The sequence below is a fragment of the Trichechus manatus genome, unplaced genomic scaffold (genome assembly GCF_000243295.1).
Source record: "Trichechus manatus latirostris isolate Lorelei unplaced genomic scaffold, TriManLat1.0 scaffold00090, whole genome shotgun sequence".
Taxonomy (NCBI): Eukaryota; Metazoa; Chordata; class Mammalia; order Sirenia; family Trichechidae; genus Trichechus; species Trichechus manatus.
This window is the reverse complement of record NW_004444026.1, coordinates 244,147-260,659: the sequence shown is the minus strand read 5'-3', so window position 1 is coordinate 260,659 and position 16,513 is coordinate 244,147. Positions and strand designations below refer to the sequence as shown.

The 16,513-nt window shown below is 35.6% G+C and overlaps 1 protein-coding gene across 1 annotated transcript in view; it reads left to right on the top strand.

Annotated features, from left to right (window-relative positions):
• The window catches only part of ADAM2 (ADAM metallopeptidase domain 2), a 236,309-nt gene that overhangs the window by 211,770 nt on the left and 8,026 nt on the right, over positions 1-16,513 (top strand). The window contains exons 16-17 of the mRNA XM_004382138.2: positions 14,707-14,784; positions 14,974-15,106. Of these exons, the coding sequence (XP_004382195.1) occupies positions 14,707-14,784; positions 14,974-15,106 (211 nt within the window). The remainder of the gene's footprint in view (positions 1-14,706; positions 14,785-14,973; positions 15,107-16,513) is intronic.

Here is a 16,513-nt window from a genome sequence, read left to right as displayed (position 1 = left end):
GGTTGTTAACCAATGTCATAAAACAACATGTGTACTACTGTTTCATGAGAAACTATTTGTTCTGTAAGCCTTCACCTGAAGTACAATAAAATATTTTTTTTTAAAAAGTATAATTTAAATGCACATTCCTAGTGGCTTGTGGTGGTGCAGTGGTTAAGCACTTGGGTGCTAACCAAGAGCTTGTCTCTTTGAACCTGCCAGGTGTTCCACAGGAGAAAGATGTGGCAGCTTGCTTCTCTGAAGATTACAGCTTTGGAAACCCTGTGGACAATTCTGCTTGTCCTACAGGGTCTCTATGAGTCAGTGTCCACTGGAAGGCAACAGGTAGTGGCTCAAGATGTCCATTGGATTCTGCTCCAGCTAAACAATCCTCAAATGCTGTATCTCTCTGCATGTACTTAACTTTCAAGATTCACAGAGGCAGTTTTCCCTGTGGCATCAGCTCTCTGAAGGGTCCAAGAAGTCATTGGTTTTAGTTTGGTCAGTTTTTTCTTGTAAAGGCAGGGGTAATGACTTCCAACCTCTTTATGTCAGAGTATTTACTTATAGAGCATTTTTAACATCTTTATTAAGATATAAATTACCTATCATAAAAATTATTCATCTTAAGTGTATATTGTATTTATTTTTTGGTAAATTTGTAGAGTTGTGCAAAAAGCACCAGAATCACTTTAAAAGCTTCCTTTGTTCCACTTTGAAATCAATCCTTGCTCCTGACCTCAGGCCCAGACAATCATTGATCTTGCTTTCTGTCTCCATAGGTTTACTTTTCCTGAAAATTTTATAGAAGAGGAAATCATACAATATATAGTCTGTGTGTTTGGCTCCCTTTACTTATGATGTTTGAGGTATATTCCACTATTTTAGTATTTTTTATAGAACTAGTGTATGTGTTTTTTTGTTTTGTTTTGTTTTAGCATAGTACAGAATTTCTCAGTTGCTATTCCATCAATCCTGGAGACTTATTTTATCCCAATGCCTTTAGTGCAGCTTGTACTACTTCCTTCAACACCATCAGTTCTTGATCATAAGCTACCTCCTGAAATGGTTGAAGGTCAACCAATTCTTTTTGGTACAGTGACTCTGTGTATTCCTTCCGTCTTCTTTTGATGCTTCCTGCATTGTTCAATATTTTGCCCATAGAATCTGTCAAAATTGCAACTCAAGCCTTGAAATTTTTTTCAGTTCTTTCAGCTTGAGAAATGTCAAGGCTGTTCTTCCCTTTTCGTTTTCTAACTCCAGATCTTTGCACGTTTCATTATAATACTTTGTCTTCTCAAGCCACTCTTTGGAATCTTCCATTCGGCTCTTTACTTCATCATTTCTTCCATTCACTTTAGCTACTATGCATTCAAAAGCAAGTTTCAGAGTCTCTTCTGACATCCATTTTGGTCTTTTCTTTCTTTCCTCTCTTTTTAATGACCTTTTGCTTCCTTTAGGTATGATGTCCTTGATGTCATTCCACAACTCATCTGGTCTTCAGTCATTAGTGTTCAGTGCATTAAATCTATTCCTGAGATTGTCTCCAAATTCAGGTGGGATATACTCAAGGTCATATTTGGCTCTTGTGGACTTGTTTTAATTTTTTTAAGTTTCAACTTAAACTTGCATATGAGCAATTAGTGGTCTGTTACGCAGTTGATCCCTGGCCTTGGTCTGACTGATGATATTGAGCTTTTCCATTATCTCTTTCCACAGATGTAATCTATTTGATTCCTATGTATTCCATCAGGCAATGTCCATGTGCATAGTTACCTTTTATGCTGATGAAAAATGGTATTTGCAGGAACGAATCGTTGTTCTTTCAAAATTTTATCATGCAATCTCCAGCATCCTTTCTATTACCAAGGACATATTTTCCAACTACTGATCCTTCTTCTTTGTTTCCATCTTTCCCATTCCAATCACTAGTAATTATCTATACAACTGGATCGCATGTTTAATCGATTTGAATCTGTAGAATTTGGTAAAAATCTTCAATTTCCTCATCTTTTGCTTTAGTTGTTGGTGTGTAAATTTGAATAATAGTCGTACTAACTGGATATGGATATTACCCTATCACTGACAGCATTGTACTTCGGAATAGATCTTGCGATGTTCTTTTTGATGATGAATGCAACACCCTTCTCCTCCATTTGTCATTCCTGGCATAGTAGACCATATGATTGTCTGATTCAAAATGGCCCTTACCAGTCCATTTCAGCTCACTAATGCCTGGGATATTGACCTTTATCCTTTCTATTTCATGTTTGATGACTTCCAATTTTCCTAGATTCATAGTTCCTTACATTCCGTGTTCCTATTATTAATGTATGTTTGCAGCTCTTTCTTCTCATTCTGAGCTGCACTGAAGGCATTGGTGAAAAATAAGGTTTCAGGAATTGATGGAATACCAATTGAGATGTTTCAGCAAATGAATGCATCGCTGGAGGTGCTCACTCGTCTATGCCAAGAAATTTGGAAGACAGCTATCTGGCCATCCCACTGGAAGAGATCCATATTTGTACCCATTCCAAAAAAGGTGATCCAACAGAATGCAGAAATTATTGAACAATTTCATTACATCACACACAAGAAAAATTTTTCTGAAGATCATTCAAAAGTGGCTGAAGCAGTACATCGACAGGGAACTGCCAGAAATTCAAGCTGGATTCAGAAGAGGATGTGGAACAAGCGATATCATTCATAATATCAGATGGATCTTGGCTGAAAGCAGAGAATACCAGAAAGATGTTTACCTGTGTTTTATTGACTACACAAAGGCATTTGACTGTGTGGATCATAACAAATTATGGGTAACATTGTAAAGAATGGGAATTCCAGAACATTTAATTGTATTCGTGTAGAACCTGTACATAGACCAAGAGGCAGTTGTTCTAACAAAATAAAGGGATACTATGTGGTTTAAAGTCAAGAAAGGTGTGCATCAGGGCTGTATCCTTTCACTGTACATATTCAATCTGTACGTTGAGCAAATAATCCAAGAAACTGGACTATATGACGAAGAATGTGGCATCAGGATTGGAGGAAGACTCACTGACAACTTGCAATATGCAGATAACACAACCTTGCTTGCTAGAAGTGAAGAGGACTTGAAGCACTTACCAATGAAGATCAAAGACTATAGCCTTCCGTATGGATTGCACCTCAACATAAAGAAAACAAAAGTCCTCACAACTGGACCAATAAGCAACATCATGATAGAGAAAAGATTGAAGTTGTCAAGGATTTCATTTTTCTTGGATCCACAGTCAATGTCCATGAAAGCAGCAGTCAGGAAATCAAGCAACATATTATATTGTGCAAATCTGCTGCAAAAGACCTCTTTAAAGTGTTAAATAGCAAACACGTCACTTTGAAGACTAAGATGTTCCTGACCCAAACCATGATGTTTTCAGTTGTCTCATTTGCATGGGAAAGCTGGACAGTGAATAAGAGTGACCAAAGAGGAATTGAACGCCTTTGAATTGTGTTGGCGAAGAATATTGAATATACCACGGACTGCCAGAAGAATAAACAAATCTGTTTTGGAAGAAGTACCACCAGAGTGCTCTTTAGAAGCAAGGGTGGCCATACTTTGTCTCATGTACTTTAGACATGTTACCAGGAAGGACCAGTCCCTGGAGAAGGACATTTCGCTTGCTAAAGAAGAGGATCGGCGAAAAAGAGGAAGATACTAGACAAGATGGGTTGACACAGTGGCTGCAACAATGGGCTCAAGCATAGCAATGATTGTGAGGATGGCGCAGGACAAGGCAGTGTTTCATTCTGTTGTACATAGGGTCGCTATGAGCCGGAACTGACAGGGTGGCACCTGACAACAACAACAGAATTTCTTATTGCTGACTAATATTTCGTTGTATGGATATACAGTATTGTTTCAACCATTTACTTGTTGATGGGCATTTAGATTGTTTCCAGTTTTGGGCTATTATGAATAATATTGCTATAATATTCAGGTAAAGTCTTTCTGCAGACATGTTTTTCATTTTACTTTGTTGCATCATTAGAAGTGGAATTGCTGAGCCATATGGTACGTATATGTTTAACATTTTAAGAAACTGCCAAAATATTTTACAAAATGACTGTACCTGTTTACATTTCCATCAGCAGTATATGAGAGTTCTAGCTTCTCCACATCCCCACCAGTACTTGGTATTTTCAGATTTTTTTCTTTGTTTGCTTTTTGTTGTTTGTTTGTTTTTTCTTTCATTCATTCATTCATTTTTTTGCCGTATCTATAGATAGGCAGAGGTATCTCATTCTGATTTTAATTTGCATTTATCTTTTGCCTTATGGAAAATAACCAGTCTTTAATCTGGTTATTAAATTTTGGCATACCTTCTTTGGTAAAATGTCTGTAGCCCATCTTTAAATTGGGTTTTGATGTTCTTATCAAATTGTAAGAGTTCTTTACATACTCGGAATACAATCTGTATCAGATATATGCTTTGCACTAATTTCTTTTTTTTAATGTTTATTGTGTTTTTGGTGAAAGTGTACACAGCAAATTAGGTTCTTATCATCAATTTTGTCTTTCTTTTTCTTGATGATGCCTTTAGAAGAGCAAAAGCTTTTAATTTTGATGAAGTACAATTTATTCTTTTTTATGGACCATAATTTTGATGTAATATCTAAAAAATACTTGCTTTGTGTAGGAAATCTAGCACAAAATAGAATAAAAATGATGAAGTCAAACATCTCTCTCCTATTCCTGATTGCAGGGGGATAGTATTCAGTCTTTTCAACTTGAAGTTTGCTGTTACTAGAGATTGCACATACAGCGTTTTCAGGCTGAGGAATTTCCTTTCTATTTCTACTTAGTTAAGAATATTTATCATGCACCCGTCCTGGATTTTGTGAAATGCTTTTCCTGCGTCTGTTGAGATGATCGTGTTTTGGTTTTGTTTTTTGTTTCCTTTATTCTATTAATTGATTTTTAGATGTTAAACTAACCTTGCTTTCCTGGGATAAATTTCATTTAGTCATGGTGTATCATTTTTATATGTTGAGGATTTGGTTTTCTAATATTTTGTTAAGGATTTTCTTGTCTATGGTCATCATATGTCTTTGCCTTGCTTTGATACCAGGATAATACTGGTCTCAAAGAATGAATTGAGGGAGTGCTCTGTCCTCCAGGTTTTCTAGAAGAGTTTGTGTAGTATTGAGATTATTTCTTCTTTAAGTATTTCATAGAATTCACCACTGAAGTCATCTGGGTTTGGATTTTCCTTTGTCATGCATCTGCATATGAATCGAGGAGCATATTTAGAGTTCAGCAGTTTTAAAGTTTTCCCCTGGTGTTAATTCCATCAGTCCTTCTGAAGCCTCCCCTGTAACATACATGTAGCCTCTTAGTCAGCTAGGGATGTGATATAAGGAGGGTTTATCAGCCCTGGTGGTGCAGTGGTTAAGAGCTCGGCTACTAACCAAAAGATCGGCAGTTCGTATCCACCAACAGCTCCTTGGAAACCCTATGGGGGAGTTCTACTCTGTCCTGTAGGATCACTGTGAGTCGAATCGACTCAACAGCAATGGGTTTGGTCAAGTTTTGGTATGGCTCTATTATTTCCAAGACTACTCCTTTAATTTCTGGCTGGTTTGCCACTGATCCCAACTGAGACTGCAACCTCAGGCTAACAGTGCAGCTGATTTTCAACATTTGCTTCCCACTTTTACTGATAATGCCACCGGCTGAAGTTCTGTGCCCTCTGCTCCAAATCAAGAAAGCTGACTCTGACATTGAAGCTATAGGTTTTCATGACCAGCTATGCCCTGGTAAAATGGAGCATCAACTGAGCTGGGAAAGAAGATGGCAGCAGAGGCCTCCAAGAATGCCAAAGCTTTTCCACTGTTATTACCCAATGTTTTAGCAGCTTTTCATGAATAAATGCTTCTTAATTTGCTCTTTGCTTTTGATCAGTTTCCAGAGCCCTGAAATGGTTACTTTTAACCAGTTTTATACTTGTTTTGGGGAAATAATTTGCCTGTATCTTCTCTGTCCCATGTTGTTGTTGTGTCTGTCTGTCAACTCAGTTCCGACTCATTGTGACCCCATGTGTGCTTAGTAGAACTGCACTCCATATGGTTTTCGAGGCTGTCACCTTTTGGAAGCAGATTGCCAGACCTTGCTTCCATGGCACCTCTAAGTGGGTTTGAACTGTCAAGATTTTCATTTTCATTTACTGTACAGTTGTATTTCTTTGTGTCTGATTCCTTTGTATTTCTGCAAGCTTCCATCCAGGATAAATTCCCTACAACTTTTAATTTTATTTAGTTCAGGACTGCTGGTGATACATTTTCTTACATATTTTCTAAAAATGTCTTTATTTTACTTCAATTTGGAGGATATTTTCTCCACAATAGGGTGGGAAGATGGTGGATATCTTACTTTATCTTCGAAATATCACTCAGTAGCCTTTTGACTTTCATTGTTTCTGTCAGAAAGTCAATCTTCAGTTTTATTATTGTTCTTTTGTTGCTAATGCTTCTTATTTTTCTGATTATTTTTTAGAATCTTCTCTGTGGTTTACAGCACTATCATTTTTATGTGTCTTCGGTGGCTTTATTTTAATATATAGTGTGTAATATGCTTCTTGATTGTGTATCTTACTGTCTTGTCTGTTTGGGATCCATCAAGTTCACAGTAGGTATTATGTTTGAGAAGCTGAAAAGGAAACCCAATAGGCTGGTAATTAGATAGCTTCATAAATGTTTTTTTTTTTTTTTTTGATAGAATAACCTTGAAATTGATGATGTTGAAGGATCACAAAAAAAGTGAAGGAATCATCTCAAAAAAATTAATCTGACTTACTAGGAGTAATTCAGAAGTATTCAAATGATCTTATAATTAATAATTTATGGCAGTGCCCCTATATTTTTGGTATTTCACAATTAATTGCACACATCCTTTTGCAAGCATTAAATGTATCATTTAAATCTTTTACTTTAAAAATGATATACCGATATTTCTCTATATTGGAAAATAATGATTTTCATTTACTTATATATTTATAGAGACCTGCAATGTGGAAAATTAATATGTGAATATAAAAAAGATACAGTATTTAAAATTCATGAAGCCACCACTCTTTATACCAATATAAAAGGACATACCTGTGTCAGCTTGGAGTATCCGCATACTCACACTAACAGCCAAGTTATGTGGGTAGAAGACGGAACTGTTTGTGGTCAAAATAAGGTAGGCAGTCTTTTTTCCCAAGTAACTTTCTAATATTCTATAGTCTATTTTAAAATTATATGTATTTAGCATTTTTCCTCCTAATGCAAGTACACATTCAATATAGACTATTTGGAAAATAAGAAAAGATGTAATAAAAAATAATAAAATAGATTATATCATTATGAATATTTCTTTGGATATTTAGTACTTGTCTCAAGGAAATTATGTGTATTCACTGAATTAAGAATCATACTGTTTGTTCACTATATTTTATTATCTCATTACACAGAGAGCACTTCTAATATCATTAATTATATTTTGTTATAATTGCTTTAAAATAACTGTTAAAAATAACATATGCCCATTGTAGCAATGAAAATTATAATGAACACAAGAAAGCAAAAATAAATCCAAGTAACATCTAAAATATAATTAATCTTTCCATTTTTATGAACATCCTTGCATCAACTGTTCATGTGTATATATACATATATACACACAGACGTATATATACATGTATATATACACATACATACATATACACACAGATATAGATGTACCTATCTAACAACGTAAAAAATCTTTACAAAAGCATATCATTCTCTTGTGTTTGCTATTTTATCATTCCATGTGAATCCATATGGATATGGGCCATCATTTTGTTTTCCTAGATTTTTCCATTATATGAAGTATATAATACTTACAAACATACACATGTAAACATAACAAAGCCTCAAGTTCAAATTAGTCTCATATTTAAAATTTATAAAGTCTCTCTATTCCAGGACAAACAAATGATATTACCATATTTATTGAAGAACAGAAGGAAAGGCAAAACATAGTTGACTAGGGAACAGAACAGATATTTTTTGTGAATGAGGAATAAAAAAATAATGTTATTTTTGCTGTAACCCAGTTGTTATGGATTGACTTGTGTCCCCCCAAAACGTGTTGTAAATTTTAACCTCCAGCACAGTGGTTAAAAACTATGGTGAGTTACGGCTGCTAACCAAAAGGTTGGCAGTTCGATTCCAGCAGCTGCTCTTTGGAAACCCTATGCGGGGGGGCAGTTCTGCTCCATCCGATAGGGTTGCTGTGAGTCAGAATCCGAATGGAAATGGGTTTGGTTTTTTTTTTTTTTTTTTGATATGCCTGTGGTTATAATTCCTTTGGGAATGGGGTTGTCTTTGTTATTTTAATGAGGTGGAATTAGTGTAGGATGTGTTTTAGGTCAATCTGTTTTGAGGCATAAAAGAGATTAAAACAAGCAAGTAAGAGAAGCGAGCTGGGGTAAGATAGATGCCACAACACGTGGAGATCTCCAAGGAACCAGGAAGCAGAAGCTGAAGAGACAAAGACCTTCCTGCAGAGCCCTTCCTCCAGAGCTGACGGAGAGAGAAAGCCTTCCCACTGAGCTGGTGCCCTGAATTCGGACTTCTAGCCTCCTAAACTGTGAGAAAATAAATTTCTGTTTGTTAAAGTCATCCATTTGTGATATTTCTTTATAGCAGCATTAGATAACTAAGATACCATCATAAATGAAATCTAAAAATTTGTTCATGTCTTAGTTTTATGTCATTATAAGGGTGTATATATTTAAAATTCATGATTTTTATCTGCTGATTAAATACTTTCCATACATATTGTAGTCCTATTACAATCTAACTATTAATATTCATCTAGAAAATTAGGAAGTTAAAAAAATATTCACAATAAAAAATTGTCACCCTAAATTACTCACACAAAAATACAGTCATGTTTACATTTTGTAACACATTTGCTTTAATGAATTCAACTTTTCAAAGTATTCACAGAATTGATGCTTAACGAATTGAGTTTTAAATTTCTCTGATGTTTCTAAAGAGCAAAATCATAAGCAATGTAAGTTAAGAATTGCACAGGAAACTAAAACTACCAAGAGTAGCTTAAAAAATTTATGGTTTATTCTTTCCCATCATGTAAAATAATTATGGAAGTTATCAGACCAGAGCAGTTATGGGGCTCCACTGTGTTATCAGTGATCTTGACTGAGTCCAGTTTTCAGCTATAGATCCTGTGCAGCGATCCTCTGCCTTATACATTCACAAGAGCTGATGGGACGTCAGCGGTCTCCACATTTCAAGCAGGATGACTGGAAAGAGCTATAGGGAGAAAAGGGTGCATGCCAACTTTAGTCACCACAGTTAGTGAACAAGAGGAGGGATAGCCAGTAGTCACTACTCTGCTGTAGAATTTATGACCCAAATGACATTTTATGAAATAGATATTTACTTCAGCAGCCAGCTTTAAAACTTATTACTGTTCATCATTAATAAAACAATATCTGATGATGTTGAAGTTTTATTTACAGGGTAGGGAGATAGAGAGGCTGGTAGAGATCTTGGGGAGATGTTTATACAAATGGTAGCCTCAAAACTTTGTCTTAATGTATTAAATATTTCTGTCTATTAGCATATGAAAATCAAGCTAGCTGCATGTTGAGTGCTCTAACAATTTTTATGTACTATTCAAATTAGACTGTCAATATTTTTTAAGTATTTCATATACAAATGCTCATTTAGATTAGAATGAACATGTTATCCCAATAAATTCGAAAATTCCCTTTGTCAACAACAACAGCAAAGCAAGAGATCTCTGATTCTATGCATATTATTTCAACTCTCAGATACTGGTGACTGTTGTTATTAGGTGCTGTTGAGTCAGTTCTGACTCATAAGGACCACATGTACAACAGATCGTAACCCCTCACGGTCCTGTGCCATCCTCACAACCAAAGGAAAACACAGTTACAGCCACTGTGTCAATCCATCTTTTTGAGGGTCTTCCTCTTTTTCGCTTACTTTGTACTTTACCAAGCATGATGTACTTCTCCAGGGACTGATTCCTCCTGATAACGTGTCTAAAGAATGTGAGACAAAGTCTGGCCATCCTCCCTTCCAAGGAGCACTCTGGATGTACCTCTTCCAAAACAGACTTGTTCGTTCTTCCGGCAGTCCATGGTATATTCAGTATTCTTTGCCAACACCATAATTCAAAGACATTAGTTCTTCAGACTTCCTTATTCATCGTCCAGCTTTCACATGCATATGAGGTGATTGAAAATATCATGGCTTGGGTCAGGTGCACCTTAGTCCTCAAAGTGACATCTTTGCTTTTCAACACTTTAAAGAAGTCTTTTGCAGGCCCACGTGTCTGTCATTTTGTTGTACTGTGGTGGCTTTCATGTTGCTGTGATGCTGGAAGCTATGCCACTGGTATTTCAAATACTAGCAGGGTCACCCATGGTGGACAGGTTTCAGCAGAGCTTCCAGACTAAGACAGATGAGGAAGAAGGACCTGGCAGTCTACTTCTGAAAAAACTAGCCAGTGAAAACCTTATGAATAGCAGTGGAATACTGTCTGATGTAGTGCCGGAAGATGAGCCCCGCAGGTTGGAAGGCACTCAAAATATGACTAGGGAAGAGCTGCATCCTCAAAGTAGAAATCCACTGATGGGGAGTCGATTCCGACTCCTAGTGACCCCATAGGGTTTCCAAGGCTCTAAAATTTCTATGGAAGCAGACTGCCACATCTTTCTTCCAAGCAGCCACTGGTGGTTTGGAACCACCAACCTTCCAGTTGGCAATCACTTTAAGCTCAAAGTAGAGTCGACCTTAATGACATGGATGGAGCCAAGCTTTTGGGACCTTCATTTGCTGATGTGGCATGACTCAAAATGAAAAGAAACAGCTGCAAACATTGGTGACTAGACATAAAAAGATGCTGTAAACATTACCACCTATAAAAAAACAAACCCATCATCGTTGAGTCTTGATCTAGAAATTCAAGTAGGCTATATAATTATATATAGATAGATATGAGCATAAAATCATGTATACATTATAATTTATATAATCATAAAATCTGATGTAAAAAAATGTTTTGTCACACAAGTAAGCACATATACTCATTAAAATATTTGATGAAGATCAGGATGGGAAATATCAATGCATGATCAAGGGAACCACTGACGGAGTCATAGGAGGATATGATGGAGACAAGAAAAGCCCAGCTTATTGTTATCATTTCCACAATCTGGCATCTCCACTTTGGCTATCTACACCAGAGAGGACATGAGGGAAATGGCATCTCCAATGAAAACAGAGATGATGAGAAACATGAACTCTGTGCCACGCGTTGGTTTTATTTTATGTTTCCTTAAGTAAGAAACTTAAAAGAATAGAAGAAGCTTTTTAAAATGTGGGCTAAATAATTTATAATTGTCTCTGAAAATGATCTTCCGTAATGGAAAAGAGAAACTGGTTTTAACCTGCTGAAATATAAACTATCTCTCTGTTCATGTAAAAGAATAAAATCTTGAATATTTACCCTATTCACACCAGTAAAGATGAACCAGATTTTGGAAGTGACCTGACTTAATCTGAAGCACCTAGACTGACTTTCCTAAAGAGAACCCCAGCCTTAATCAATTTTAATGGTCCAAAGTGTATGGTATTTCCAACTATGTTTGTTGAGGATGCTCCGTTTATTTCTCATTTTGCACATAGGGTTTTTTTTAATTATAATAAATGTATTTTAAATGTTATCAAATCATTTATGTCCATATTAATTTGGTTTATCGTGTTTCATTCACATTTAATCTCTTTATTCTATGTATTAAATAAATATTCTGCTCTTCCCTCACACTTTTAATCATGGAAAAAAATGAATATATTTATATATATACATATATGTGTTTTTCTCATACCCTGCAGAATTTTTTTCTTTCTGTGGTTAGATCACCTTGGCTCTTTGGTGTATACTGGTCCATATTATAAGCTTTTAATCACTAAAATAATTCCAGACTTATTAAAGTATTACTAGCCAGATTTTCTTATTTTATGAAGTTGACTCATGGAGACCTCGTGTGCAGAGTACAGCTCCATTACACTGCAGAAATTAACTTGATATACATATATGTTTAGATTGTCCTTGACTGAGTTGGATAAAAGATACAGTATTCTGATTACATGAGTTTTGTGACTTTACCTCTTATCCTACTCTCAGAAGAACTGAATATGAAACACACACTACCTATTTTTTGAGGATTTGGTAAAACCTACTTATAAAGTTCTCTGGGCATTATTTCACTGGCAGTGGTCTAGAGTGCACACGATCAGTTAAATCCTAAGACTTTGGCTACTGATGGCCACTGGAGGAATGCTGACTTCAATGTTTTGGTTACTTTTGTGGAATCACACTTCCTCATATGTTCTGAGTCTAAGCATTATTCTTTCTTTCTCACCAGCACAGCCATAACTTTGTAAAAAATATTATGTTCACATTTTGTTATGAAGTCACCATTTTACATTCTCTATACCAAGAAGGTTTTTATGGAAGCCTATTCTGCCATCGTGACTAGAACAGAAGGCTGCATTACCTTTTTTATCTCAAAGTAAATAAAAATAAATCTGTTTTAAAGAGTTTGGTGAAGATCCATAGATATATTGTTGTTTTCTTCATATAATATTATTTGTATATGGTGATAAATAACTTCTATGGCTTTGTATTCCTACTTTGGATGCTTATTGCCCTAATTTTTTTGCATGATATAACTAAAGTAAGCGTTCTACTGCAGACATGTTAAAGTTGGAAAAAAAAATTGCAGAGAAAGAATACCAATATTACCAACAACTCCACAACTTCTTTCTTCTTTGGTCTAAACAAATTAACAGTTCCAAGAATTTGGTTTATATTCTCCGGAACCACAGCTTTGCAACTTATATATCTAACTTCTCTGCCTAAGTTACAGCTAGCTCTCAAGGCATAATAAAACAGAACAGGTACATTTCTAAGTATAGTAACATTAGTCTGTATCCAGAACTAGAACTTTTATACTATTTATCATTAGTATATTTTCTTCTAAGACTCAAGCAGAGGTAAGTGTTCCCATAAATATCAGACACCATCAATAATGCAAAAATTATGTGAACAGATTCACTTTAAGAATTAGTATATTCTAGTCATATATTTTAAGAAGAAAATAATTCCAAAGAAATATCATCAATACTCTTAAGTAGACTTTTTTTTTTAATAAAAATAATATTTCCAATTACATGCTGTTTGGTCCACAATGCGTCACAGTGAGTCTTTTTGTTGCTGATATCATTAGTTGCTGTAGAGTCAATTCTGACTCATGGCAACCCCAGGTAAGCGGAGTAGAACTGCTCCATAGGGTTTTCAAGGCTGTGACCTTCTGGAAGCAGATCGCCAGGTCTGTCTTCCAAGGTGCCTCTGGGTGGGTTTGACCACCAACCTTCTGGTTAGTAGTAGTCAAGTGCTTAACTGTTTGCGCCACCCGGGTAGCCAGAAAAAGGCTTAAATTAGACATTTATTTTAATTTGAAGCAAAGCATTATGCACTATTATAGGTTATAAAAGGCCCCTAAAATAATAATATTTTCTAATCTTTTGAGCTTTTTTGGCTTAACATTCCCTATCTCAGTTAATTGTACCACCACCAAGATGGTTAGACAAGCCAGAGACCTTGATGGCATTGACACATGTCTCTTTGTATCCTCCATAAACAATCCATCACTGAACTCAGGAGGATTAAACCTTTTAACTCTCTCAAAGATATCCACTGGTTTCCATGTCTACCACCAGCACTCAATTTCATGCTACAGTTATTTTTTTCTCGGACTATTGTAATGGCATTCTAATTTGTCTCCACATTTTCACTTGCCATTTCCATTCTTTTCCAAAACCTACCTTTATAAACCTTCCTCTTTCTAATTAAATCTCTTAATAGAGCTTATTGTTTTTTGGTTAAAGGCCAACTTTCTGAGAAGACTGTAAAACTCTTCACCACCTTTCCAGTAACAACTTCTCTCAAAGCATGTCTAGCTTTTCTATTTGTATGTTTCTATCCCTTTCACTACAATATAAGCAACATGAGAGAGTTGGTTTTGTTCACTGCTGTGTCCCCAGAGTTAGGTACATTGTAGGACTCAGTTTTTTTAATGAATAGTTGAATGCCCATTCTCTGTACAACAGCCACACTGCCCCTTATATTTCTCAAAGATTACATACAATTTTCTACCGTAAGCCCATTTTAAAATTGTTTATTTTCCTATAAATATTTTATCTTTCATTTCTTTCTGATTAAGTCATATTTACCATCAGGGCTCAATGAGAAGGTTTTATTGTTGGACATATTAGATAAGTTCTGCATATTTTATACTATCATATAAAAATTATTTTTTATGATAGCATTTATTGCATGTTTATCTGTGTTTTGACTTACTTCATATCTGTATCTCCTATCCCTCTTATAAGCAGGGAACAGGCTGCTATTGTTTTCTTTACTCCTGTATAATCAAAGTCTCATCTAATGTTGGAAACATTGTAGCACTATAAATTAATCAGTTATTGTTAGTACATTCATTAATACATTTCATGCTAGTATAGTATGGAATCCATTTAATCTGATGATAAATCCAGATGGCATGCCAGATATCTTATTTTGACTAATTTCCTTTTTAGGTTTGCAGGAATAAGGAATGTGTGGATTCCTCATACTTGAATTATGACTGTACTCCACAAAAATGCCATAACCAGGGTGTAAGTACCAGTGCTATGAGATGAGAATAGAAATCATTTAGACTGATTCCTGAAAAAAAACACAGCTGCATACACACACACAAACACACACACATACCTTATCTGATGTAGGTATTATTTTGTAATTCTACTTGAACATATATAATTGTAGTTGCTTCTCTTATGATGTCTTATTTCTCCTGGTTTCAGGTATGCAATAATAAAAAGAACTGTCATTGTAACCCTACCTATTTACCTCCAGATTGCCGAAGTGTAGATGAATCATGGCTAGGTGGCAGTGTTAACAGTGGAAATTTTCCACCTGCAGTAGCCCCCCGCCCTGGTAAGTATTAATAACAAACAGAAAACACTTAAGATGTAATTTTTAGTTTATTGCATTTACTAAATGATATTTTGTATATCGATTTGTATTGAGATTCTGTTTGGATATAAAATAATAAACTACATATGGCCATTTAATTTGTTTCACTTCCAGAGAGTGGCATATGCTGTAACAAAACATATGTTCTAAGTAGGGTATGTCAGTCTAGACCCAGGCAGGAAAGCATTAAGTATTTTTGGTTCATCAAGGCATTAGGTAACACATAATGGGAGAGATGAAAAGCCGATCAGAAAGTGGTGAGGCATCCCAAAGATTAGCAACATCAGGAATCCAGTACCATTTCTTACGCTTGAGGGACAACATAAAGAGGTAGTTTTACCTGGGCAGAATCTGAGTCATCTGACACAGCATATAATCATGGTCAGACAGAGCTGCATAGCAGGATCTGAACCACAGGGAGAGGTGCTGTCCACCATGAACTGGAAGTACAGAGGATACACATTTTCTGTTGGAGATGCTTGAGAGAAAAGGGAAGAAATACCCTGACTAATTCACTCTTTAGACCCTCCAAATTTAATTCAGTCATTCCCATTGGCCAAACCTATCTAGAAGACAGAAGCTCGGGGAACTTGGAGAAGGCAGTCGCTTGCAGTATTGGTCAAAGTAAAGACTGAGATGGATTTTAGAGCAAGCCAGTGGTAAGGTAGCATACCCAATAATGCTTAGGCCTAGGATACTTACATTGTATTAAAACTTACTCTAAATTTACAGATAATTAGAGCCTATATTTCCAGATTTTGAGCCAGAGGTAGTTCTTATAGTTCCACATTCATTGCAGTATTTGGAAATACAATATAGAAAGCCATATAAAAATAGATGGAATCCCTGTGTGGTGCAAGTGGTTAACATGTTTGGCTGTTAAACAAAACATTGGAGATGCTTCTAAAAAAAGTCCTGACAGTCTAATTCCAAAAAAAAATCAGCCAATGGAAAATTTATGAAGCACAGTTCTACTCTAACAAACCTGGTGTCAGAGTCAACAATAGCAACTAGTTTTTATAGTAATAGATTAGTTAAAAAACATGATACGTCTTGATCGAAGACTCCATAGAAGAATCTTTCATCAAAACAGGGATGATGCAGAAGAGAATTCCAAATTATTATTAAATCCTGACTTTCTGGAGCCATGGAGGCTGGATGATCCCCCTAAAGTATTGCCCTGAGATAATCTTTAAACCTTAAACCAAAATACCCCCTGAAGACAGTGTTGACATGTCATGGGGTTGTTTACCACTGTCATAGGGCAATATGTGTACTAACTGTTTAATGAGAAACTATTTGTTCTGAAAACCTTCATCTAAGATAAAAAAAAAAAAAAAGAAAGAATTATCTATGTGAGATCAAATT